This window comes from Nyctereutes procyonoides, unplaced genomic scaffold (genome assembly GCF_905146905.1).
Source record: "Nyctereutes procyonoides isolate TBG_1078 unplaced genomic scaffold, NYPRO_anot_genome, whole genome shotgun sequence".
In the NCBI taxonomy this organism is placed as follows: Eukaryota; Metazoa; Chordata; class Mammalia; order Carnivora; family Canidae; genus Nyctereutes; species Nyctereutes procyonoides.
This window is the reverse complement of record NW_026575140.1, coordinates 20,986,142-21,013,843: the sequence shown is the minus strand read 5'-3', so window position 1 is coordinate 21,013,843 and position 27,702 is coordinate 20,986,142. Positions and strand designations below refer to the sequence as shown.

The following is a 27,702-nucleotide window of genomic DNA, read 5'->3' as shown; positions in this document are numbered from 1 at the left end:
TTCCAGAACATTATGGCTGATTGATTCCCCATTCCACAGTCTTGAGCAGGTATGGATGAGGCAAAAGTTAGTGTGGGGCTTCCTGCTGGCTTTGGACCCATAGGGGAGGCTGAAGAGTTTTGGGGCAGACTAGAGAGGGTGCCTCTGTGCAGGGCTACGGGTAAGCGTTGCCAGCCACACCCCACCGCAGCTCACCCTCTGCACCAGGACATCCAGCAAAGCCCTACAGACATTCAGCAAATATTTGCGGGACAAACAGATAGGAATGAGTGAAGACAGGCACACTCAGAGGTACTGGGTTTCAGTTCCAGACCACTACAACAAAGCGACCATCACAATAAACCCAGTCAAATGAACCTATCGGTTCCCAGTGCACATAAAAGTTGTTTACACTGTAGTCTATTCAATATGCAATAGCATCAGGTCTAAAAAAAAAAAAAACAGTATACAGTTTAACTTAAAAATACTTTGTTGCTAAAAAAATGCTAACAATCACCTGAGCTTTCAGCACACTGTATCACTGATCAACATAAAAAATAATGAAAAAGTTTCAAATATTGCAAGAATTACCAAAATGGGGGACGGGGATGTGAAATGACCAAATGCTATTGGGAAAAATGGCCCCAGTTGCCTTGTTCAACACAGGAGTGTTTTTCACTTCGTGAAAAAGGCAGGATCTACAAAGCACCATGAAAGGAGGGATGCCTGCAAGAGCCTAGAGCTGGTTGAAATCTTGTAAATGGGATTGACTGGGTGGTGGTTCAGCCTGAGTGTTTCATTAGCCTTAGAATTAATGGTGAGTGGTTTCTCTTTCCTCTGAACTGGGGTTTTCTCGTGCCAGGTTGCTGCAATGCCCAGCGCACAGCCAGCATCCTATGCAGCCTAGTTCATCATCAGAAAGCCCGGCTGAGGAAGCACACAGCACCAGAGTCACACGTGGCAATCCTATTTCATCAAATCTAAGACATAGCTGATGGTGAAGGGCACCATTATCTGTGTACCACTAAGAAAGATAAAATACTGCCAGTTCATTAACCACCTGGTGCTTTCTTATCTCATCATTTATAAGAAGCAGCCTGACCTCAGAGAAGTTAAAGTGTGAAAAGAAAGTACATCTTAGAATCAAAGATATGTGGTATACGGATGGTGGCCTTTTCCCTGGAAACAATGAGATTACTGGATTTGGCCAAGGGACTGTGCCCAGTTTCTATGGTGACAGCAAGAAGGCTCCCTTGGTTTTATGGCACCCGCTGACAAGACTAGCTAAGCAAACATTTGCAGAGGGATACGAGGAAGACTTTCTCCCCAGATGGTGTGGGAAGGGCGTTTTTACACCTATTTGGATGCTTGCATAATAATAAAAAATTAATCCATAAACTAATAAAGACTAGCATGGACCAGGAAAAGCGAGAATACTTTGGATCATCTTGCACGTCACTCAAGACACAGGGAATTAGGATAAAGTGTGTAAAAGAACAATTCTCATGTTACTTCTTTTGGGAGAATCTCTTCCTCCCTGGCTACCCGGCTTATTTCCACCTTCTGAGGCTGTGATCTTGAGTGGCTAACTCTGCTAAAAATCTTCATCTTTTCAAAGTCACAAGTGAAACGAACAGTATATATTTTCTCTGAATGGCAAGTGTCTCATGGACCTAATGGGAGAAGTGAGAGGGAAGGGATGTGGAGGCCAGGACCCAGGAGTGACCTACAAATGGCACTGGGGATGGACATGGAGGCCTTTCTGTTATTTACTTGTAAATATTGGCTGGTCTTTTTGGCTCACAGAACCTCCCATGGTTTATAAGATGGGAAGGGAATGTGCCATTATTTGAAGGAGGTTCTTTGTCACAGCTTCTGAGTGCTCTGCTTTTTCTGGGAATTCCACCCCACTATCCCCCCGCCAAGGGCTCAGGCTCCTCTCTCCCTCTACCACTGCACCTCCCTCCGAAGCCTTAATCACCTGAGTACTCTTGTCAGGGGCTCAACTTCTTTCCTGGCCCTGCCTCTTGCTGGAACCCCAACTGGGCCGCCTCTTAGAGCAGCATGAACACCTGGGGAAGCTTGTTAAGAATGCAGACTCTCAGCTGCCAGTCCCCACCCCACCCCCCCACCAAGACCCACTGAGTCAGGGCACCCGTGACTGGTGTTGAACAAGCTTTCCCCAGGACCCTCATATCCTCAGGCTAATGCCGGAGACCCCTACTCTACAACAACCCAGACTTCCAGGATGCCCATCCTGGACTCGAACCCACATTCCACAGCATGGCCAGCTGTGCACACCCCATGAGCTCCCTCTCGGTTGCAGAAAGCTAGGGTTCATACCCCTGTCACCTCCTGTGTCTATGTCAAGAATGGCCCAGCATGCCATGTGGAGCACTCTGATGACATTATTTAAAATCAGGAAGAAAGATAGGATGCCTGGGTGGCACAGCGGTTGAGCATCTGCCTCTGGCTTGGGGCGTGATCCCGCGGTCCCTGGATTGAGTTCCACATTGGGCTTCCTGCATGGACCCTGCTTCTCCCTCTGTCTGTATCTCTGTCTCTCTCTTTCTCGTGAATAAATAAATAAAATCTTAAAAAAAATACAGAAAAAAAAAAAAAAGAATCAGGAGGAAAGAGACCCATAAGTTGCAGGTGATATGTTCCCTGACTCCACTATGTGGCTCTGCTCACAGAGCCCACCCTGTCCCTCCTGGTGTCCCCAGGTGCCCACAGCTTGGTCCCACCGCCTGCTATGGTTGGGCCCTCCCTGCTAAACCCCCTTCCTGCCTTCTCCAACGGGCTCCTCTATCTCTGCTTCTGCCCCTCCGAGCACCTTCCCTGGCCACCTGCCCAGGACATGTCTCTTCCCACCTCCCTTTTACTCTCTCTGCAACTGTATCCTTGGCAGCCTTGATCGTAAGTTGTGATGATTTTATCAATGTTCACTTGACTTGTTTACACTTACTTTTCCCGCCAGCCCAGAAAATCTGTGATTGGGCTCCATCACCCCAGGTGATGCAGACCAACTGTCAACGGATGCTCAACTAGTATCTGCAGGGCAAAGGCCGGTGGCCGGGAGGACGGATGGCTAGGGGGTAGTGGCACACGGGAGACTTTCTGCCCTGCCCCTGAGGCTGTGAGGGCACCGCTGCACGGGGTAGCCTGGCTTCCGCTGGGTTTAGGCCAACACACTTGCCCAGTCAAGTGGGAGTGGAAGAGACAGGCTTCAGTCCAACCCATGGCATTCTGACCCGGGATGCCCCCCTTCTCCCTACCTTCCCTGCTGTCCAAGAGAGGGGAGGTCAGCACAGTGCCCTTACCTGACCCCGATCGTGAACATACTAAGGAGCGGCTTCCCTTGCAGCCAGCCAGTGAACATGATCAAGCCTGGGAAAGAGACAAAATGTGTGTGCGCACACACACGTGCACACACGTGTGCACACACACGTGCACGTGTACAGCCTCTGACATGCCAATGTGTTTCAAACTCATTTCCTTAAAAGAATTTCAGGAATCTATGCATAAGGCGACAAGAGCCTCAAGTATTGTAACCACTTTCCTACTTCTTTTAAAGACACTTTCATACCTGCAAAAAGGAATAGCTGCACTTTTTCAGGAAGGGCCCAAACCAATCCGAGTTAAAGAAATGATCAGCCAGTTAGTTCATCTCAGGCTGTTGGCAAATGTTTACAGATGATTCCAAAACTCTCCCAGATGCCCCATGTGCCTGGATGCCCGCCCTGCGGTGTCTGATGTGGCAGGTGACAGCCGCTCCTGTGACGGGCAGATGGGCCCGATTTTTACAGGACTGTGTCCTGCCGTGTTCACGATTAAACATAGTGCCTTTCCCTTCTCTCCCTCATCATTCACCCAGTGTTTACCAAACAGCAGGCCCGGTGCCAGCAATGGACCCTCGGGTCAGAGAGGGGGCACAAGTGACACTGGGACCCATGAAAGTGCACAGGATGTTCCAGCAATGGGGAAAAGTTCTGGGGCTGCCAGGTGCAGCCTCAGTTTCCTTATCCATAAAGCAGGGAAAATGACCATGCCTTCCGCAAGGAGTTGTTTCAGGATTTAAGATGCAACAATCTACCTGATGTGCTCAGCACAGTTCCTGGCCCACAGCAAGTGCCTGGTGGCTAGCTGCCATTGCCTTTGTCATCAGAAGAGGCAGGAAGGCAAGCAGAGTCACCTGTGGAGCCTCGGAGAACTTGCCAAGGAACAGTAGTTTCATTTCACAGGGAACGGGGAGCCAGGGCAGGTTTTGTGCTGGGCAGTAGTAGTGTAAGCATGCCTATAGGGCGTGTGTATGTTGGTGGTAGGGGTGGGGGTGTCACAAGGTCTGATTCGTTAGGGTTATTTTTTTTTTTTCATACTGTAATTGGTGGCAGTAGACAAATGATATCTCAGCTGGAATCCAAATGAATCCAGATACAAAGACTGGAGGAGGGGCAACTCTATTAGAAATAGGGGTGGGTGGTGAGCCTGCAGTTCCAGTCCCTGGGGTCTGACCATGCCGTGGGGGCCCCTGAGGGCTGGTGGTGCACATCTCTTCCCAAACTCACACTTAGTGACTTCAATACACGAGTGGTTTGAAAGTGGCCACTGGAGGGTATTTACACCACAGAGCCTGGCAAACACTCATCTCCCAGGAAAACTGGTTCTTAAGCATTGACCAGCCCATGACAGCTTCCCTGTGTCTCTTCCATGGGCCCTGCAGGGATCAACGGAACCAGTTCCAAAACCCCCACTCTGCTAGCATAGCTCTTGAAATATTTATTAAGAAGAAAAAAAGTCTGAGTCCTATCATAGGGTTGGTCATGGATGTGCCAATGTACCTAAGTTCTAATTAACTTGAGGAATAATGCCTTATACGAGACAATGACCTTGCAGAGCCTCTGGCTTGGAACTTGCAAAAACCAAATTTCATCTACTTGACAATCGGCCTTGAAGCACCTCTACATGATATCTGTTCTACCTCAGAAAGAGCAGCAGGCACTGACAGTGCACTCTCCTTCAGGCACTCCTTCTAGAGCAGGTGTCAGAAGGCTTTTTCTCCAACAGGCCAGACAGTGAATAGTTTTGACTTTCTGGGCCACATGGCCTCTGCGGCAACTCAATGTGGCCACTGTAAAGTGAAAGAGGCCGTAGCAATAGGTGAATGGGTGTGGCTGTGTTCTAAAAAAAACAACCCAATTATTTATGAATACTGAAATCTGAATTTCATAGAACTTTTATGTTGTGAAGTATTCTTCTTCCTTCGATTTTTTTCCCCAAACATCTAAAAATGTAAAGCATATTCTATACAAAAACAGGTGGCAAACCCAATTTGGTCCAGGAGCTATAGTTTCCAATCCCCACAATGAGAGGGCAAAGGAAGCCTCTGGACAAAGGGCCACACGGGCATTCTACTCTGCCAGAGATGCCTGGTCAGTACGCATCCCCAAGGATGGCAAACAAATGGCATTGTGTAGGCCTCTTTCCCCACCTGTGTCCATGACAGCCATCCCTAATCTGTCACTGTCCTCCTTGCCACCAAGCAGGAACATGACCTCAAAGCCCCACTGGTCGAGATCAGACTTGGCAGGTTAAGATAAAACCCATCTTCCATTATGGCTTCAGGATAAAATAGGGTGGGGAGAAGGGAAGAAGACATAGAGTTACGTAAAAACATTAAAGCTAGTGGTTTAGCCAACTCTGAGAGCTTAAAGCCAAAGTTGAAATTTGGAAAATAGACTGGACACTGGAATTTTGGGAAATGGTACCCAGGGAAGAAAGGGCGAGTGGATCTGTCCCTAGCACAACAGAACTGGAAGCCCTGACTTCAGACCACATCCTCTTAACCTCTCTGCTAAATTTACTAACCTCTCATAAGTTACAAAGGCGTGCGGATCCCCTCCATGCCTTTGAATATATCCTTTTTCTGTCTGGAATTCTTTTTTTATTTTTTTTATTTTTTAATTTTTTAATTTTTTTTTTTCTGTCTGGAATTCTCAACTCCCTCTTTTTTCATTTGGCAAACTCCTACTTAGTCTGCAAGACTCAGTTTAATGTCATAACCCCCAGGTCTCCCACTCCAGATTAACTGCCACCTTTACATTTCGTATTTGTTCAGGTATCTCTCTCTTATTGACCAGGGGTCTTTCAAAGGGCAGAAGCTGTGTTTGATACATCTTGGTATCTTGGTAGCTCCCAAACCTATCCCAGGATCTAGCTTGTCATAAGACACTTGTTAAATGAATTCATGCACCTGGGTGGCCAGACGCACAACAAAAGTGCTTCTACGAGGGACACCTGTTTCTCCCACAAACTTTCTCTGGATCTACAAGTTTTAGGGAGCCTCACTGGATCTTCCTTTCATCACTCCCTGTGCTATGAGCAGTGGTTCCTTGGTTGGTTCCTTTATTAACACATCACTCAACAAGTGCTGATTAAGAATCTGCTATAGGCCAGGAGCCAGTGGATCCTTAAAGCTGAGAATGAAGAACACAGAATCAAAGCCAGAGCTGGAGATAGCAGGAAGGAGACGGTGAAGGCACCAGGGAAGCCCCAGGGGGACATTCAGGCTAAGACCTACTTTTAGGTCCTCAGCATCATGTTGATCCTGTCTGGTGTGTTGCCAAAGGCCAAGAGGCACAGCCTGCTCAGTAGCATAGAGCTCCTGCGGGGTGCCCCGCTAAACTACAGCTCCCAGGTCCTTCTGCAGCCAGCTAGGCCATGTGACTCCATTCTGGCCAATTGAGAACGGGCAAGGTGATGACCCCACCTTGTGGGCCCAAGCCTTCAACATTTCCCACACAAGCCTCTGTTGCCGGCTTTCCCCACTTGCTGGCTGAACAGAATTACGGCCCACCTCTGAGGACCCAGAGGAGGGAGGACAATACTGTGGTAGGGGCCTGAGACCCTTTCCCTGGAGGTGACCTGCCTTGGAAAGCCACTCCATCAGGAACGTGCCCCATGGACTGGGTTGAGAGCAAGAAGTACACCTTGCCCAGGTGAAGCCATCAAAACGCAGGGCTGCTTGCTAACAGTCAGCCTGGACTAAGACAGAAACCTCTTGGTACTATCAGAGTCGCCAATCCCAAACCTCGGTCCTCCCCCAAGTCAGCAGCAGGATTTCTGAGAAACAGCCACGGCTGCTCAGACGGCTTCCCTCTGTGCCCTGGACCGAGTGCAGACGCTTCACTCACCGATTATGCCAAATGAGAAAAGTGTCAGCTGCTTCCCCAGCTTGTCCATGCTTTTTTGTAGCGGGGTTTTAGGCGTCTGAAAGGATAACAGCAGGTGTGTTAGAGGAGACCCCGGTAGTGCCCCTCAGCTTCTGCCGGGCTTTTTAAATATCTTGAGTGGAGTGATGATTACACAGGGGTGTGCATCTATAAAAACTCACTGACCCCTCCCCCTAAAGCCTGTGCATGTTACTGCTTGTAAGTTATATCTTGACCCCCCAAATCCTAATAAACGCCATTCCATAAAAATAAAATTTTAAAAGCACGCAAAGCGTAACTCGTATTAACCCCAACATCTTCATTGCTAAGGAGTGGGCACGGCTGGTATCAGTAGCCAAAAGTCATCTCAAACCCCAGCCCACAAGAAAACCAAAGTCCCCACTGGCCCTTACCTCTTCAGCCTGCATCATCTTAAACACTTCTCCGAACTGGGACCTTTCCCCTGTTCCAATCACGACTCCCTGTGTTCAGGAGAGAGAAGTGTGAGATCTGAAGCTGGAAGCCTGCTGTTGAGGGTGGCCAGTGTCCCTGGGGCTTACCTGCCCCTTCCCATACTGCACCAGGGTCCCCATGAAGACAATGTTGCTCAGAGTGGTGAGGTCCCCTCCGCCCGTCAGCGGGCTGTCCGTCTTACTACATGGCTCGGCTTCTCCTGTGAAACTGGACTCGTCTACCAGGAGGTCTGTGACCTAGGGTAGCAAGGGGAAAAGACAATGGATTCTCCCCTTTTCACTCTGAGAATAGATTTTAAAAGCACAGAACAGACCACCCTTACCCTCTAAAACTTCTCAACTGGGAAAAGCCTCCTGTGTATATGAGATCGTGCCCCTGATGGCCAAGAATGAATCCTGACCAATGGGCATCTATATAGCTGGCAGGCATCTCTAAGCAGAAAATATCCCTCTGCTGGGACCCGGAGTTGGGTTGTAGAGGATTTTTTGCCTAGGTTACCTATACTCAACTGGCAGGATATTCCAATGAAGTCTTTTTATTTTTTATTTTATTATTTTATTATTTTTTTCCAGTGAAGTCTTTTTAAATTCAATTTGCCAACATATAGTATAACACCCAGGGTTCATCCCATCAAGTGCTCGCCTTGGTGCCTGTCACAGAGTTATCTCATCTCCCCACCGACCTCCCCACTTCCGCAACCTTATGTTTGTTTCCCAGAGTCAGGATCCGATGAAGTTTTTTCCTGAACAAACTCCTAAGACTGTGTTGGCAGTCTTAGGCAGAAGAAAAGCAGATTCCCTGGGACCATCCTTGATATTAAAATCACAAACTGAGAAGTCCCTGAGTTTCTTTTTTTTTTTTTTAGTCCCTGAGTTTCATAGAGAATTTAGGAACCTCAGACATTTTTTGTGGGTGTATTAAAGAAAGCTTGCATCTGTGTTTAAATTTGAACACCATCTTTAGGCTTTGAGAAATCACTGTCATCTTGCCAACTGATAAAAATGATTGATTTGGCATTGATGGTGTCGAACAGAGGTGTGGCCCAGGAGAGGCCTCTGGAGAGCAGCTGGATCTGCTGGTACCCAGCTACTTCGGGCACAGATGTGCTTGCTTTTCCTAAACTGGTGTCTTCCAGAAATGTCTCTGATGTCTGGTTTGGAAAGTAAACTGTGCTTCCCTCATCAACCCCTGCCATAAAGTTATAGCTGTTTTCATGAGGATTTTCTGCCAATAAGAAGTAATCCAAATCACAGCTTAGAATGTAACAAAGTTTTTTGGTTTTTTAAATTTTGCCATAATAAAAAACCCCACAAAAACACATGACCAGAAAAAGCACAGGATGGTATCTGGCACCTTAATGCCATTTGCCAACAGATAACAAGGAACACATCAGAATCAAGGAGCAAGTATGAGAACATGGCCTCTGGGAATTGAACAAGCTTTAAATGTGTGGCCCCTCTTGAAAAACATCTCATACCTTCTTTAACGTTAGTTAAAATTTTAATGTAACTTATAACGTTAGAAAAAACTCTAGCAATGGTTAATTTAGAATATACCTTTCGGGGACACCTGATTGGCTCAGTGGTTAAGCATCTGCCTTTGGCTCAGATCGTGATCCTGGGGTCTTGGAATCAAATCCCACATCGGGCTCCTTGCAGGGAGCCTGCTTCTCCCTCTGCCTGTGTCTCTGCCTCTCTCTGTGTGTCTCTCATGAATAAATAAATAAAATATCTTTTAAAAAAGAATATACCTCTCAAAGCACCTGTGCCTTTCTCTGGACACGCCACATCCTGCTCACCTCAGAGACTCCCATTCAATCCATGTGCTTCGAGCATCACTGAGCCAGGTTATTCAGTAACAGCCTGAGGTTACGTTAACACCAGAAACCACACATGGACACAGCACACATGTGTGCACGTGTGCACACACACACGCACACGCACGCACGTACCAAGAAAAGAGAAGGGAGGTACTCCCATTTCCAGAACTCCTAGGATGGGCTACGCTCTGTGCCAAGCACTTCACAAGGCCTATCTCTTAATCTCCACACTCTCCAGGAAAGATGCTATTGGTTTCTCCATTTTACACATGGGGAAACTGAGGCACAGGGAGATTAAGTAACTTGCTCAAGTAACTTGTTCAAGATTATACAGGTACTTCATTGCAGAGCAGACATGGGAACCAAGGCTCTGGTTCCAGAAACTACACTCTTGAATCATCTTGCAAAACTGACACTGACACAGACCCAGTAGGTACCACTCAAGAGGTGAGTCTCCTGTAGCCAGAACTGTGCCAGATACTGTGCAGAACATAGAAGGGGTCCAGGCTGAGTTCTGCCCCTAAGGACTTTGTCATTTAAGCACAGAAGACCAAATTGGAAAAGCCATCTTCTATGAACTCACAAGAGAACAGTGGGATCAGTATTATTCAAATAGAGGCTAGTGAGTTCTCCACACTCTCAAATATAAAAAATTCAGTAACTACCTTTTACCACTATGCACACTGCCATGGGAGCCCAGTCCCCAAGGATGACAAGGGCTACCCCTTGCCTGTATAATGTCCATGCCCCCTCTTCCTAAAAGAACCCCCACTGGGAATGGTATTGGGAGTTGGGGGTAACCATGTGCCCCCCCAAATACTACTTCCCAGCTTCCCTTACAGCTCACAGTGCCTCTACCCTCTGGACAACTGGACATAAGTAAAAATCACTGACAGTCTCGGGTAAGTTCTGTGAAGGTGGCTGAGCTGTAAGGCCCTCTTCATCCTTCTGGCATCTTCTTTCTCCCTACCTGGGCCTTTGTAGGAGTGGCTCCAGAAGCCATGTTACAAGCATTAAAAGGATGGTCACACCCTCAGGAGGTCAGAGTAGGGGACTGGAAGAAGCCCTGGTCCTTTGTTCCGTGATGGAGCTGCCATATTGGTTCTGGAAGCTCCATTTCCAGTGTCTCAATATGCAAGAGAGGAGAAAATCCCTGGCCCATTGAAGCCTACATATTTCTCTTACTCTATTAACCACAGTCAAACAACCATGAACTGATCATGTGTGTTTGTTTTTTATCTCCAGGACATCAAGGGAAAGTCAAAGGACTAGCTGGAGGAGCTCCTAACACGATGAAGGAAGAAATGGGAAGGGAAGGTCACCTAGCACCACTGGCTGCCTGCCAACATCACAGACCACAGGCAACAGAAATCAGCACCACATCCCCCTGGCAGGCAGGGATTTAGTTTCCAGAAAACACTGTCTAATGGAACATGATGATAATTGGGGTAAGTTGTACTTACTTGGAAAATCTGGCTGACGTTTACAGTTGCATAAAGTTTGAATCACATGGAATTTGTACCTAATTTTATGTTTGTTCATGGTTAGGTAACCCCATAATAAAAACAGTAAGTCAACAGTGGAAAGGGAACCCCTCCATTGACTGAATCCAGGAGCGTAATTATGACAGTCCGATGTTCTCGTCAGATCAGATCCGCAGCAGAAGGCTTTGGAGTGGGGCACAAGGGAGTGGAGTGGCTGGTGACCTCCCAGGCACCATGTCAGCTAAGGGGGTGAGTGGCTGAAAATAGTCAAAGCACAGAAGCCACACAATACCAGTGACCACCCAGAGGTGGCTGGGCCTGAAGGCAATCTGGTCACTTCCAGCTCATGTGCAGACAAGTCTCTTCCTGTCTCCTCATACCCCGCCATCTCCCACCTCAGAGACAAAGCATTACTTGGAGCCCTGACAGATCCCATTCAATACTCTTTTCATGTCAGAAGTGGGAGAGGAGAAGGAAGAAGCAATGACCCCGCTCTACTGGCGAGTCCAGGTCAGCCTCCCCCCCCAGGCCTTGGCCTTTGTCTTAACTATGGGAAGACAGAATGTTTTGTGACCCTCACACATGATGCAAAAAGCCTAGTATTTGGGTTACTAACTTAGAGAACTTTCACAAACCTGTTGTTTCCTGGACCTAAGTGACTTTCAACTCCACATAAAGCTCTCCTGGATCTCAGAATTTAATAGCTGACACAAATAACCCACTGTGAATAAACAAAGCTATTGATTGTTCAGTGGAATTGCAAAATACCAAGGGGGAGACGGAAGAAAGCATTATGTGGTGTCAATAGCAGGTACAACTGAATTTAACCAAAGCAGGGCAGGAGGAAAAATCGTGGAAATGCAGAGTTACCCAGGGCCTTAAAAACTGTTTCAGGGACTGTTGAAGAAGCAGGGAAGGGGCTTCTGAAGCCATTGCTGATATGCGGTGACCACTCATGTCACACTAGGCACTGGGCTGAGCAGCTCCGGGTCTTACTTCCTCAAGGTAAGACGAATGGTGGCCCCTTTCATAGATGAGGAAACCAAGGCCCAGAATAGCTGGTCCTTTCCAAAGTCACAGCTGGGAGATGCAGGGCAAGGATGTGAAACCCAGAGTCCCCCCCCGCCCCAATTTCCAACACCTCCAACAATTTGCTACTGTAGTCGCTGTAAACCAGAAACTCACGTAGCCAAACTTTGTTAGGCTTTTACTGAAAATGGGAATAAATAATTTATGAAATAGAATTTGAGGGGCCTTGTGATAAAATTAGCTTGGTTGCTAATTTCATGTCTTGTGTATGTGCATGTATGAGCACACGTGTGTGTGTGTGTGTGTGTGTGTGTGTATGTGAGCAAGAGAGAGAGAGAGAGAGAGAGAGAGTGCAAGAGAGAGAGCAAGAGAAAATGCTTGCCTCCAATAAGCTAAGTGTCTGCACATGGCACAGACCAGGCTTCAGGACCTCTCACCTCGGTGAGACGTATGTCTGCAGGGATGCGGTCTCCGATCGAGAGGGACACAATGTCTCCAGGAACCAGGTCTCGTGCAAGCAGGTGCTGGAGCTTTCCTTCTCTTATGCTGCATTTGAAATGGTAGAAAGCAAAAGCACGCTGATCACATCCCATTTTTGCACACTTTAGTAAGTTTGAGCAAAGAATAGAGAATCACACTTTCTCTTTCACTTATGGACAAACCTTTGTGCCTTTATGGTTTTGTTGTATTTTAAATTCTCATACCCTAGAAGACTTTTGGAAAAGTGTGTGGCTTCTGGGAGACCCGGGGCCTCATCTGAAAAATTGGGGCTACTACTATTGTTTACCCTGCCTGGAAACAAGGCAGAGCCACATGGCCTCCGGAAGCTTCTGTAGGGGCAGGTCAGCAGCTCTAAAGCTTCCTTAATGGAACCAGGAGCTAGCAGCACTTCTGTCCTCAGAGAAGACACCACTCTGGTAATGGAGAGCCATCTCCAGCCCTCGGTGTGGAAGAGCCTCATCAGAGCTGATGGGGGGTGGGTGGGGGAGGGAGCATTGTAAGTGACGGAGAAGCCTGGGACCTTCTTTCCCAGTGGGCCAGGAGCCCTCCTCACAGCAGTGCCAGGAACAATGCATGCGGTTCCACGCACAGGCTCCACCTGCTGGCCCACCACACGTCCCCCCACCCCCCCTTGGATGCTGCAGCCCCAGCTGCACTCCTGCCCCACCTCTGGCCCCCTTCAATTTGTCACCTACACAGTGGCCAGAAAGCTCTTAAAATGCAAGAATCAGATCCCAGCTCCCTCCTGCTCCAAACCTCTAATGACTTTCAATGACCTTGGATTCAATCTCGAAGGCCCTGCTAAGGCCCCCTTGACCTGGACCTCCCCCCTCCCTCATCCCTGCTGCTCCCTCTCTCAGGCCACCCAGCCCTCAAACACATCCAGCTCTTTCTACTCTAGAGGTTTTTGCTAACCTTGGACGTTGAAGAGGACATTTCCCTCTTCTTTGTTAACAAAACTCGCTCTTGTTCAGATATCCACCCCTCCCTCCACAGCCGTCTGTTCTAGGGAGTGGGTCCTGACTCAGTGAGACCATCAGGGTGATCCCGCCCTCTCCCATGACTGGCTTAGGCACAGGCATGTTCCAGAACACTGGGTTTTGAGACACGAGTGGACATTCACTGCGGGCTCGAGAGAGAGGTTTCCTCATTCTTTGAGTTCTACCAACCTGCCTGCCACCGCTGTGCCTGAACATAAAATCATCTTTTAGAAATGACTTCCGGGCACGTTAATAATGCATACTATTCACTTGAAAGGCCAAGATTTGATATTTAAACTTAAGATCAGATCATCAGTCACATAAATCGTAGATGCGCGTGCGTGTGGCTTCTTCATTTGTTGGCTCTGATGCCTGGAGCTGTGGCCGGTGTCTTAGGAGCTTGAGGGGATCCAGCCAGACAACAGAACCAACAAGCCAAGGATGGCAAAGTGAAGAAAGGAAAGGACCAGGTCCTCAGCATCTTCTCAACCTAACCAACCACACTGTCCTTCCCACCTCAAATCCCTTGCCATGAGACGACACAGTTTCTGTTTTGTGTGGCTGAGCTGTTTCTGGAACCAAGAGCACCCATCAGATATTCACCTGCTGCTCCCTCAGTTCTTCCCATGGCCGGCTCCTTCTATTCCTCAGGTCTCAACTGAAATACCAGCTCCTCCTCAGATGTCAGATCAGGGCAGCTGGATCACCAGCTATTCAGAGCCGGTCCCACTCCTCCAGCAACTGCTGATACATCTCTGGGTGGTTTTCCTGTGGCTTTGTGGGTGTGTGTGTGGGGGGCTGTTTGGCTGTCCTGCACCTGCCAGAGTCCACAGTCCTCTTGCCCCTTCACTTTGTTATCTGCCTCCCCTGGTACAAGCATGAGCACTCCGAAGGCCAAGGCCTTCCCTTCTTGCTCATCTGTGTAACCCTGGCACCATTCCTCCTGGCACACAGTAGATGCTCAATTAAGATGTACTGAGGGCAGAGGATGGGGGGAACCCAGGAGGGGCCTGCGTGGCAGGGGTTTCTTCTGGCTTGTACAACAGGCCTCAGATGCCGAGACAGGGGCTGCCTATCTTCAGTGCCCTTTGAGTTCTACCAACCTGCCTGCCACCGCTGTGCTTGAACATAATATCATCTTTTAGAAATGACTTCCGGGCACGTTAATAATGCATACTATTCACCTGAAAGGCCAAGATTTGATATTTAAACTTAAGATCAGATCATCAGTCACATAAATCGCTTATGTTTCTGTTTGTTCAGATGATGACATCACCCATCTCACATCTGGATTTCTGACAGCCTTGTTCGTCTACTTACTAAGCCCAGACATTTTTTGTGACCCCGGTGAACCTTCTAGAATTGACTCCCCTTCTCTTGCGCTTCCACATCATCCTCTTTTTGTCTCTGTTACTCGTTATTCTCTGCCTTGTATTCTACACACACACACACACACACACACACACACCACGCACACACGCCCCTTGCTCGCTGGCTCCTTGAGAGGCGGGACTCATCCCACCAGATCTTTCTATCTGCAGCCATGGGGCACCACTGTGCCATTTATATCCAAATATATGTTATCATCGTTCAGAAAACAGAGTTACTATACGCTTAAACCCTTATGAAGCCCCTCGGATCGTGAGATACTTTCAGTTACTTTTGAGCAACACGTGCTTACTTGGGAAAGACACATGGCCCCGAAGCAACCTCAGCAGAGCTAGTCAAGGGAGGGGGTGCAGACTTAGACCTTTTCTGAAATCAGACCATTTCTACAAGGAGGAAAAGCATGTGGATTACTGGTATACTAGAAATTATGTGGAGAAAAAGCCAGGCCCCAAATACTTTCTCCTGTGTGTGTGTCATCTCCTCCCCAGGGGCGGCAGCCCCGGCAGCGACTCTAAGCCTCGGCTGTCCCGGGAACGGCCCCCACGAGCCCCCACCAGCTACTTATGCTAAGAACATGAAGAGCTCACTTCTCCAGTAGCCCCAGCCACACCCAATTCCTCAGTGGTCCTGTGTGAGTAGTGGTGCTGTATTAGCATGGATTACAGAACATTCCAGAAAGTTCTATCACACAGCACTGAGGTTTTGTCTTTCCTTCCTCCTTCTTAAACATCTTTGGTGAGGGCTGTGTGATAACAGGAGGCACCGTGGAAATGTCCGGGCAGGAAAGAGGCTGGCGGGGTGGTGGGGCACCTGGCTGGAGGTCATCCCTGTGTCATCTCACCCAGCAGCCCAGCGGCCTGGAGCCTTGGCCTGTTCTAGCCCCTCATCCTCTCATCCCCTCTCGGAGAATCTAATGCAACCTCTGAATGCCCTCCATAGGAAAAATGGGCGCAGCATTGCACACCCTCCCACGGGTTTTGTGGACCGCCTTCTTCCCAAAGCCATTCCCACCATCTGTGCACAGCCCCAGCCCAGGCTCCCTGATTAGACTCTGACGAGAGACTTGAGCCCAGAGAAGTAGAAGGACATGCCCAATGACACAGAGTAATATGTTGGCAGGGCAGATGCCAGGTCTCCCAACCCTTGGAAAGACACGGTCCTCCTCCATCACACTACAAGAGACACAAATGTTGCCAAACTTTTGCCAAACTCACCAACCCATGGGCTCCTCTGATGAACCAAAAAGTTCCAGGGAATCTCTGACTTACCAGTTACATTCAGGAGGAACCAGCTTGGTCAGCTCTTCCAGGGATTTCTCCGACCTGTATTCCTGGCAGGCAGGACATCAAACACGATAATCAAGACTGGGAACCCCACAGAGCCACCGGCACACCCAGGTCACCCTGACCAAAACCTCAGAAATGTAATTACACACCTGGATGAAGGCAACAGTGACCACAATCAGGACAGCCTAGGGAGCAAAGGGGGAAGGTGATGTCAGTACCCAGCTGTCAAGTGAGTGGGTGAATGAGCCCATGGAAGGCGGGGCACAGCACCTCACCTTTCCAAATAAATTTCCTTTCTTCTTGCAAAACAGGCACAGACAAATTTATGAAACAGATGAGCCCTCTCCCACCCACCCCCCTGAAAAAGAACAGAAAAATCATCCCAAATTCTGGCATCCACAGGTTCACGTTTTAGGGCACCCTTCTAGATTTTCCCGCATAGATGTAAACACAGGATCCTAGAGTACAGACATATTGTCTTATAAACCACCTTTGCACACAACATATTGTAAACAGCATTCCACACCAGAAGGTTTGGATGTAGCTTCCGCCTTTTCAACAAAGGAGCAAATGCCGCTTTAGGGAAGGAGGCTTTTGTATTTTAAGAGAGCACATGACAGATAGAGGGAAGCAGGAATGACAGTCATCAAAAGGTATTCAATAGGAGCCAGATATGAAAGGTCATATATCGCATGATTTCATTTATATAAAATATCTACATGGGTCATAGAGGCAGAGAGCAGAGTGGGGGTTGCCAGGAGCTGGGAGATGGGTTGGGAGGGATGGAGAGGGGGAAAGAAGGGGGAAGGGGAGGGGGGATGGGAGGGCGGAAGGGAGAGAGGAAGGGAGGGGGATGGGGAGGGAGAAGAGGAGGGGTGACGGTAAGTGGGGGGGGAAGGTGTGGGAGATGGGAGGGGGAGGGGAAAGAGGAGGAGAAAGGGGAAGGGGATGGAGGTAGTGTGGGGGATAGGGAGGGGTCTCCTCTTAAGGCAAGGAAGTATTTTGGTACTAGCTAGAGGTGGTGGTTGCACAACCTTATGAATGTGCCAAATGCTACCGGAATGTACACTTTTAAATGGCCAATTTTTTAAATCATGTGACTTTCACTTAAAATAAAAAAACCTCTTTTTAAAAAGGTGCTCAGTGGTTTCCTCTGGGTAATGGCTTACAAAGGCTTACAAATGGTTTGCTCCTTGTTCCTCATGCACAAGGGGGTTGCAGCAAATCCAACCCAGGGGTCATAGAAAAGGAATTCACTATAATAGCAAAGAACTAACTAGAAGCCACCCAGGTATCCACCAACAGTGATGGCAAAATGAACCAGCACACCTCCACGGGCAGCAGAGAAGGATGAGGATTTGCTTTCCTTTCTTTCTGCTGTACTCCCCACCCCCCCAACCCCCAGCCAAACTCATTTTCCTTGCATGCTGAAAGGGGCAAAGACTCCACAAGCCCCTGGCAGTGGGGGCTGGGACCCCGTGTCCCCCCCACCACTCACCATGGCGATGCTGACTGCGTCCTCGTACTGCTTCGTGAGGACGCTCACCAAGGCGGATACCAGGAGCAGCAGGATCAGGGGGTTCTTAAACTGCAGAGTGAACACAGGGCAGCGGGGTTGTGGTGGGGTCTCTTCTAGTTGGCCCCCATCACACAGCTCTTCCCTCAGGGCCAGGCTTCCAGGCTGGCACCAACCACGTGACCCCAGGACTAGGGAGGAAGACCACCCCAGCCAATGGTTCTCTTCCACCCGAAATCCTACCCCTGCAGTTTCTTGGGGGGTGGGGTGTGTGTCATCCAACACTGCCTGTCCAGATAGCAGCCCCAGCCCCGACTTGGAGTTCTTGGTCTCACCCTGCCATGTCTCCATGACACTCCAGGGCAGGACCTGGCCCCTCTGGTGGCTTGCCAGCTCTGCTCCAGCATGGCCACTGGGCCCCCTTTGCCACGCCAGCTCCCCAATACCATGTGCCCCGATTACACCAACCTGCTCCTGTAACTGCCTTGGAGGGCTCCTATGATGTCCTTCCTGAGAAAACAGGCCCCATAGAAACTTCCCAAAAGGATTTTTACTTGATTGCTTTATGTATCTATTCCCTCATTTTACAGATTACATAGTAGCTCATGTTACAGATGATTGAAAGGAAACATAAACACAAACACACAAAAACAGAAGAGAGACGGGAGACCAAAGATCAGGATCAAGGTGAGACTTAACATATCAATATGCAAGTCCTGTTTCAGTGGTTTAAAATGCAGCTGTGCATTTGGCTTTGAGCTTCCTAGCAGCCAAGGCAAAAAGAGAAAAGTGATCAGATGTGTGATTCATGAAAAGAAGCACAACAGTGTTGTGCATGCAGGGATTTAGTGCCCCTTACTCCCCATCCCAGACTTGCTGTGCTTTATCTCCTCTGAATGAGGGACAGGACATTTCACCAGCAGCCCTGAGTTAGCCACAGCATCTATTTTGAATTCTCAAGACTGAGCAACTTGAAGACATTTTGCTTTCTTAGCTACAATGTTTCTGTGATCATATCTGAAACTTGAAATGTGCAAAGTGAGGGGTAGGATTTTTTAAAAATTTTTTCAAAGATTTTATTTATTCATGAGAGACACACACAGAGAGAGAGAGAGGTGCAGAGACACAGGCAGAGGGAGAAGCAGGCTCCATGCAGGGAGCCTGACATGGGACTCGATCCCGGGGGTAGGATTTATTCAGACACTGCTTTGAACAAATCAACTGTAAAAAGGTGTCTTTGAGGCCCGTGGGGAAAACTGACTGTGGACCTTGAACTGGACCAGGCCATGAAGTGACAATGGTATTGGTGGGACAAGAGTATTATTGTCACATCTAAAAGAAAAAGAGAGAGAGAGAAAGAGAAAGAGAAAAATGTCTTCTAATGATACATAGCAAAGTATAAATGGCAAAAGGATTCAATATCTAGAATTTGAAAATACTGCAAAGAAAAGTGAGGAATAAAAGTGGGTCAAATGGATTGATAATTATTGAAGAAAGATAATGCGTATGTGGGGGTCATTATATTATTTATTATTTCTACTTATGCATATATTCGTAAAAGATTTTATTTATTTATTTGAGAGAGAGAGCAAGCACAAGCAGGGTAGAGGGCAGAGGGAGAGGGAGAAGCAGGCTCCCCACGGAGCAGGGGCTCCGTCCCAGCACCCTGAGATCATGACCTGAGCCGAAGGCAGATGCTTAACCGACCGAGCCACTCGGGGGCCCCTTTACTTATGCATGTTTCTGAAATTTTCTCTAATGAAAAATCTACAAAAAAGGTTTTGGCCAGTGGAGTCCCACTGTTCGGTGCCGACCGCCCCTGACGGTGGGACCCGGGGTGGGGGGGTCCCCGGGCAGCCCGCACAGGGAGGGGCTGCACCCAGTGCTCCGGGCCACGCACTCACACTGCAGGGGGGCCGCACCCTTTCCTCGGAAATCCAAGGAAGATGGTGTCCAGGAGCAGGGGGACACGCGAGCTCCAGGAAGGGCACCTGCCATAAACGACCACAGCCTGAGGGCTTCCAACAATGTAGGCGGGTTCTCTCCCAGCTCCGGAGGCCAGAACCCCATATGAAGGTGTTCCTGGGGCCATACTGACTCCGGAGGCTCTGGCGGAGAATTCCTCCTGCCTCTTCCAGCTCCTGGTGGTGACCAGCCGTCCCCGGTGTTGCCTGGCTTGGGACACACCCCTGCTGTCTCTGCCTCTGTTGTCACGTGGCCCTCTCCTCCCATGGGTGTTCCATGTGTCTCCCCTCTTCTTATCAGGGACACCAGCCATTGGATTTAGGGCCACCCCAATGCAGTACGACCTCATCTGAACTAGTCACAACTGCAAAGACCTTATTTCCAAATAAGGTGCTATTCTCAGGTTCCAGGTAAACATGGGTTTGGGGGCACACTATTCAACCTAGCAGTACAGAGGGGAAGAACACCTCAGTCCAGTAGAGCCAAGAGGATTTCATTTCAGCCCCGAGCCCATCACAGACTTGCCATCTGGTTGGAGAGAAATGAGGTGAGGGATGTACAAACAGGGTTGAACATGCATCACGCACCAGGTACCTGGATTCTCCAGGCCACCTTCTGAAGCTCAGTTATCCTCACATGTGTCCGGCCTCTTCTGCCTCAGGACCTTTGCACTTCTCCCTCCTGCACATCCCTCCTCCAGACACTCAATGGCTCTTTTCTTCATTTCATTCAGGTCTCTGCTCCAAGATCACCCCCTCTGGGCATTAGTCAAACTGACCACGCAGCCCAAAACAGAACGGCCATTTCCTAGCAGCTGTGCTGACTCATTTCTCCCCACCATGCTCACACACGCAGCTGTCTGTCCCCCAAAAGCAGGAAGTTGGTCTGGCTGCTGCTCTTTGCGCAGTGCCTGGTACTGAAGGTTCCCTGCTCTAGGAAGCGTAAGAGATATTTTTGCAAAGGCCCTGGCTGGCGTCTGTGGCAGTTTTAATAGGGCAGAGGCAGGAAGGAGGACGGTTGGGGAAATGGGAGAGCCTCCTGATGGAAGGGGCACCGAGGGCAGGAACTGATCACCCCAGAGGCCCAGCGGCAGAAGGGAGGCCGTCCCCACTGCCTGTATGGCCTGCTTCCCTGAACTCCAGCTGCCAGGAGCCACTGCTGCTTCCTTCCATCCTGGGATTCCTGGAAGCTTTTGGGCTGGCAAGAGCCACCGGTGCACCAAGAAGCAGATTTTGGTGCCAAATGCGTCAAAGAATCACACCTCCCGGTGTGCTGAGACCTGACCAATGAGTGGATGAGCCGCCCCCAGAGCAGAGCTTGAGGATGCTGCAAGGAGGGCTGTGACTGGCCCCTCAACCGACCAATCACGAAGCTTTAAATGCAGAGCTACTAGGAAGGCTGCTGAAGCCCAGGAACCACAGACCAGAGAGACAAGTGGCAGGCACAGGAGGGAGGCCAGGAGGGGAAACCGGGGCAGTCTGAATGACTTCAGGTATCTGGGTAGTCAGCCTGTTACCTGGGGCTTTCTGAATGGATACTGGGTAGGTGGTGGGGGTGCTGACTCCTAGACCAGAACTTGCAGCCATGTGTATTTCCAATTTTTCCCTCCTCTTCCCAGTGGCTTCCAGGCATCCGACTTGTGTGCCATCCATTACACACGGTGCCAGCATCAAGTGCAGAGGCGAAGAAGGGTGGGGGCTCTGGAGCCAGCTGCCTGGCTTCACTCCCTAGCTTGCCACTTACTGCTCCAGCTGCCAGACAGACTGTAAGACGGCCAGTTAATAGTGAATTTCAGATAAACAAGGATTTTTTTTTGGTATAATTATGTCCCATGCAACATTTGGGACATACTTATACTAAAAAAACTCTATTTATCTGAAATTCACATTTCACAAGGCATTCTGCTTGTCATTTGCTAAATCTAGCAACCCTACACAGCCTGGGGGACATATTTCAACCTCTCTGTTTACCCTCCTCATCTCAAAATGAGGATTAAGAGGAAGATGAAGTCAATGCTTCCTTATTTACTGGATGAGTATGGCGCCCAGCATGTGAAAACCCCTCTATGAATGTAACAGCTATTGTTCGTGATCAGAGCTGCCTGGGTAGTTAATGATCAACTCATGGCCATCCCTCTCGTCTAAAACTAGCCTGAATGAGCATGAAACTTCCTAATCTTTGTAGTATACAGCCACCATGTTGGTCCAAGGACATCCCGCAACCAATATTTAAAGAATGAATGACCATTCCACCCTCTCTGGCTTACACCGGTTAATGTCAAGGAATGACACCTACCTGGACAAGATATTTCTTCCACACAGGCTCGGTATTATCAGCAACGAACTCATTCCAGCCATGGACCTGCCTTCGCTGCAACACTGAGAACTCGGACAGCCCATTTCGTAAGTCCACCTGGAAGGACACGGTTAAGCACAGACTCACCGATGGGCCCTGAAAGACCAGAGAGCCCACTGCACAGAACTCCCACTTTGGAAAGCCAGCCACTTCCAAAATGGACAAGAAAATTCAGCTGGCCAAAAAGGAGAAGGAACTTGTTCAAAGACCTCAAGCAAATAGGAACAGAGAGAGAAGGAAAACCCATAGTCCAGTTCTTTCTCAACTGGACTGCACTTCTGCCCTATAATTATAGCAGAAGAGACAACCTCTTCAACCTATATTTCAACAAGCTAGATTGTAGCAGGAATTCCAGAAAGGTAGAAACAGTTATATTTTCTTCTTTAAAAAAATAGGCCTTGGGAACCTAAAATGGTACAGCTGTGATACAGAACAGTATGGGGATTCCTAATTAAAAATAGAATCTGAATCATACATTCAACAATGGTGAAGATGGCAAATTTTACATTGTATGTTTTACCATAATTAAAAATTAAAAAGGAAAAATAAAAAAGGCCCCTCCTTAGAAGCAACAGCTAAAATTACTATATCATACATACATTGTGCCAGATATAATTTCAAGCTCTTTACAGAAACTATCATTAAATTGATAATTATGTAAGGTAACTTTGCTATTCTGGTTGCAGCAAAGGTGTCCTTGTTTTTAAAAAGTTGGCAACAAGAAAGCTGTACCTGGTGAAAGAGGTGACAGGGAAAGTTGAATGGATCTCTAGATTTCAATAAAGAAAACCAAGCATGTTTGGTAGACAAGGGAAGACATTTAGGTGAGGCAAGACTATTTCCTTCCCTTAATACTAATAAGCAGGACTTGAATTTAAACAGACTTTTGAATTATTCTCAAGAAAAGACTGGCATGATGGGGCGCCTGGGTGGTTCAGTTGGTTGAGCATCTGACTCTTGGTTTCAGCTCAGGTCATGATCTCAGGATGGTGAGATCGAGCCCTTTGTTGGGCTCTGTGCTGGGCATAGAGCCTGCTTGGGATTCTCTCTCTCCCTCTGTTCCTTCCCTCCCATTTGCACACCTTCTCTAATAAAGGAAGGAAGGGAGAAAGGGAGGAAGGAAGGAAGAGAGAAAGAGAGAGAGAGAAAAGGCTGGCATGAAACACCAATTTCCCAACCGTCTTGAGATTGTGGCATAGGCCCCTGTATTGGTAGATTTTTATTTGCTTCCCCAAAGTGTGGTGGATTATGAGTAAACACACACACACATCACTATGTTTGCTCAGTGTTCTTCTAGTAAATTAAAAACAGAAGGCAAGCAATGTTCTTTAGCTTCAGAGAAGAGCTTCATGGAGGGAAGGCAGTGTGTGTGTGTGTGTGTGTGTGTGTGTGTGTGTGTGTCTGTTTATGGCCTTGCACTGGAAGGCCAGGAAGTCAAATCCACTTGAGAAACATGTAAGAATTTGGTTTCAGTAATTGCAAACACCCCAGATTATAAATGAGGAAGTGTGTAAACAGAGGGTCATTAAAAGTTGGAACTTTCGTGTCAGACCACCTGGACTCAGGTCTCACTTGCTCCTTTGGAACTGTGGGGGTGAGTTACCATGTTCTCTGGGTCTCTGAGTAAGAAAAACAAGGATATGGAGATTCGGGTGGTGCCCATCCTCTGGCAAGGGCCCCATGAGGGTTGGTTCCACTGACAACCATGATGATGATAGTTCACGTGGGATAGCGGAACAGTTCAACATCAGTAGCATTTTCTAGCAATGATGATATAAATGTATAATTTGTGCTGCTTTCTTCTGAAGCTAAAAGCCTTCCCATACTGGCTTCAAAGGCAAATTCAATTCTTACATAAAACGCTTTGGCCAAATCCTCTCTGTGGCATTTGCTGGCCTCCTTCGGTGACAGAGCTACAACTGTTTTCTCTTTTTCGATGGCTTTCGATTCACATTGTCCACCAATCTGCGAAAAAAGCAGGATTTCTGTTAAGCGAGTTGCAATTTTGTACTGCTGTGTTTTCAGAAAATAACATACAGAGAAGGTGCACATATCTTAAGCGTACAGCTCAAATTCTCACAAACTTACCCATACAGCCAGCCTCCAAATCAAGAAACAGAGATTAGCAGCCCCTAGAAGCAACTCGTGCTACCCACCCACTGGGAGAAGGGTGATGCCTGTCATGATCTCAGTCACAACAGGTGAGTTGGGCTGGGTTTGAACCTTGTATAAGTGGTAACATGCAATACCTACTCTCCCATGCCTGCTTCCTTCCACTCAGTGGTGTCAGAGGTTCATGCATGACTTGCACGCAGGGATGGCTGGCTAATCTCCATGGCTGCACAGTCTTCCACTGAAGGAGTCTATGCCAATTTATTTGTCCATTCTACTCTTTTTTTATTTATGATAGTCACACACAGAGAGAGAGAGAGAGAGAGAGGCAGAGACACAGGCAGAGGGAGAAGCAGGCTCCATGCACCAGGAGCCCGATGTGGGATTCGATCCCGGGTCTCCAGGATCGCGCCCTGGGCCAAAGGCAGGCGCCAAACCGCTGCGCCACCCAGGGATCCCCTCCATTCTACTCTTGATGGATCTTTGGGTTGTTTCCAGTGGTCAGCTATTACTGATGCATATTTTTTTTGCTATGTTTTAAAGATTTTATTTATTTATTTGAGAGAGAGACAGCACAAGCAGGGAAAGGAGCAGAGGGAGAAGCAGGCTCCCCACTGAGCAGGGATCCCGACGTGGGGCTCCATCCCAGGACCCTGAGATCATGGACCTGAGCTGAAGGCAGATGCTTAACTGCCTGAGCCACCCAGGTGCCCCAGTTCATCTGTTTTTAAGCAAATTTATTGAACAGAACTGGAATGCACGGAAGTGCCAGAGCAGGGCAGTAACGAGCACATTTAGAATCCCCAATCTTGAACTTCTGGGATTCTCGGTCAAGTAAGTACAACACTGTAGGGAAAGCCCCCTGGTGAGGATAAGTGCTATCACAGCCTGTTCTGTGTCATTTGCAATAACCCAAGGAAAGGTGGGGAACCCAGCTGAGTTCTGGGTATCTGGCCGGCCTGGGAAGCAGCCATATGAAAAGCCCGAAGGCCATGGGAAGACATGATAGCACAGAAGAGCTCAATCAGGAAAATGCTAGGTATTTTTGCAAAGTGATTCCTGGTATTCTGATCCCCCAGGACACGATAATCATCTTTTCCTTTTCCAGCAGGTTGTCGGGCACTGGGAAGGAGGAAGCAGAGGAAGGCAATGGCCAACCCCTTCCTTCAGCTAGAGTAGGGATGGCAAAGTCCCTTTGTCCTTCGTGCCAGCCACCCATCCCCAACAGGGTCTCCCAAACGCCTTGGTGCTGAGAAATGCTCTGCCAACCACATCCACTTCCTTGTCATTGCCCCTTGTGCCACAACCAGGAACCAAGCACAGCCGTGATCACATTCAACGGGTGCCCCCAATTTTCATGAGCTCTCCTAAGTCAGAATTTAAGAGAAACATGCATCACAAAGTAAGACAGAATGTTTTTTTGTTTGTGCTTTTTTGTTTTGTTTTCTGTTCCTAAGCTCTGGTTTCATCACGCCAAATCAAGTACTCAGTTCCTGTTCATACCACCCATGGTTTTGGTCCTGTCCAGCTGGCCGTTCCAGGTCTTGCCATTTCTTTGTGGCCACGATCACACCCAACTCACTTTTGATAGAGCGTCTGAATGACCCCCAAAATCCTAAGTCCAGTCCCCTGCCCCACCCCCACCCCCACACATATACCATGCTTGAAACATTGGATAGATTTAACTGCTGTTAGGATAAAACCCATGGTTTTCTTTTTTATATTAATTATTTAATTAATTGAGCTTTTTTAAGATTTTATTTATTTATTCATGAGAGAGAGAGAGGCAGAGACACAGGCAGAGGGAGAAGAAGGCTCCATTGCAGGGAGCCCGATGCGGGACTCAATCCTGGGACCCCAGGATCACACCCTGAGCAGAAGGCAGACGCTCAACCGCTGAGCCACCCAGGCATCCCCGAGCAACAATTTTCAACAGGGCTACAGCAGACCCCACCTCATGTCCGCCCCCCAGCTAACTCTTAGGCCCACGAGACCCAACGCTGTCTGTTGGAGGAGTCCTGTGTCCCCCAGGAATAGGCCAACCTCCTGCGGGGGTCCTGGGGGCACATTTGTGTGCTTTAAATTGGAGGTTCTCAAGCAGGGGCAGCCTCGCACCCAGGGGACTTTGGCAATGTTCGGAGCCCTGTTTGGCCGTTACTGGGGGGCAAGGGTGCTGGTAGCTGGTGGGCAGAGGCCGGGCACGTTGCCAAGCATCCTACATGTATGGGGCGCACAGAGTGTGATTGCACAAAGCCTCAGCAGTGCTGAGGGTGAGAAGCCCTGCACCAGGCGTGGAAGCATTATTGCGTCCTGATGCCTTCCCAGGCCGATCCATCAGGCGGATCCGGCTTCTTAGCCTCTGCCTGCCGCCAGTGCGGCGGGGACCAGAGCCTGGGATCAGGGAGCAGGACGCCGATGGAAATGCGGACAGGCATGTGCCCTCCGCTCCACTGAACGGACGACTGGATGCGTGCTCACAGGCACAAGCCCTCAGTTTACCCTCACCCCCCCCCGGGACACAGCCCAGCTCTGCTCGCCAGCATGTCATCTTGGGCATTGTGTCACCCTGAGCAAGTGACAACCTCTCTAATGACAATTCCCTCATCTGCAAAATGGGGATGATGCTGCCTCCCTCATCCTGCTTTTGTAGACTCAAGCGAGCACAGGTGTGTGCGGGGCTCCGTGGCATCAGACCCACCTCCTTTCCGGACACACATTGGAGGCTCAGGCGCTCACTTCTCTCATGTGCAACAGTGGAGCTTAGGACAGAGCTGTCTACACTCACCGTCCCTACTTCCTGGCTGCTGGCTCCTTCTTAACCTACTTCTGCAGGCTCCCTCCAGGTTCCACGGCTGCTGGGCGGGTGTGGACTGGAACACCACTGGTCAGGGCTCGCTATCTTGGCCCAAGGTTGTCGGTTTCAGGAAGTGGGGCCCTGGGATCTGGGGCTGAGCGTGTGGCCCTGAGGCCCCCACCCCATGTGGGGAGGACCTCTGCCAGGGACGCTGACACGTGGCCAGCTTGCTCCCTCCGGAACACACACTCGGACGCGTGCCCACTGCCACTAGAGTGGCACATCCTGATTGAGGTCAGGCGCCCTCTGGAGCACCCTGGTCCTCGCTTCCCGTCAAACCTGCTGCGGGGGAGGGGGTACCGCTTCTCCTTTATTCTCTTTTTTAAATTAAGATGAAATTCACGTGACATAAAATTAACATCTTTTTTTTTAAGATTTTATTTATTTATTCATGAAAGACACACAGAGAGGCAGAGACACAGGCAGAGGGAGAAGCAGGCTCCCTGCAGGGAGCCTGTCATGGGACTGGAGCCCCTCTTGGGACTCGATCCCGGGTCCCCAGGGTCACGCCCCGGGCCGAAGGCAGGCGCTAAACCACTGAGCCACCCAGGCGTCCCTAAAAGTAACCATCTTAAAGGGAACAGTTCTGTGACATTTAGTATATTTCCAATGTTATGCAGCCACTACCTCCACCTAATTCCAAGGCGTTTTCATTCGCCCAAAGACAGACCCCAGGTTCAGGATTGCTCACTCCCCTCTGCCTCCCACAGCCCTTTGCTGCCACTGATCTGATTGATGTCTCCAGGGA

At 48.9% G+C, this 27,702-nt stretch overlaps 1 protein-coding gene across 1 annotated transcript in view; it reads right to left on the bottom strand.

The window, feature by feature from the left end:
- Positions 1-27,702, bottom strand: part of ATP2C2 (ATPase secretory pathway Ca2+ transporting 2) — a 59,391-nt gene that overhangs the window by 16,311 nt on the left and 15,378 nt on the right. Inside the window, exons 2-11 of the mRNA XM_055306881.1 lie at positions 23,843-23,953; positions 21,929-22,045; positions 17,651-17,740; positions 16,302-16,337; positions 16,135-16,196; positions 12,434-12,542; positions 7,751-7,900; positions 7,604-7,672; positions 7,173-7,248; positions 3,303-3,369 (exon numbers count right to left, since the gene is read on the bottom strand). Coding sequence (XP_055162856.1) covers positions 3,303-3,369; positions 7,173-7,248; positions 7,604-7,672; positions 7,751-7,900; positions 12,434-12,542; positions 16,135-16,196; positions 16,302-16,337; positions 17,651-17,740; positions 21,929-22,045; positions 23,843-23,953 — 887 coding nt within the window. The remainder of the gene's footprint in view (positions 1-3,302; positions 3,370-7,172; positions 7,249-7,603; positions 7,673-7,750; positions 7,901-12,433; positions 12,543-16,134; positions 16,197-16,301; positions 16,338-17,650; positions 17,741-21,928; positions 22,046-23,842; positions 23,954-27,702) is intronic.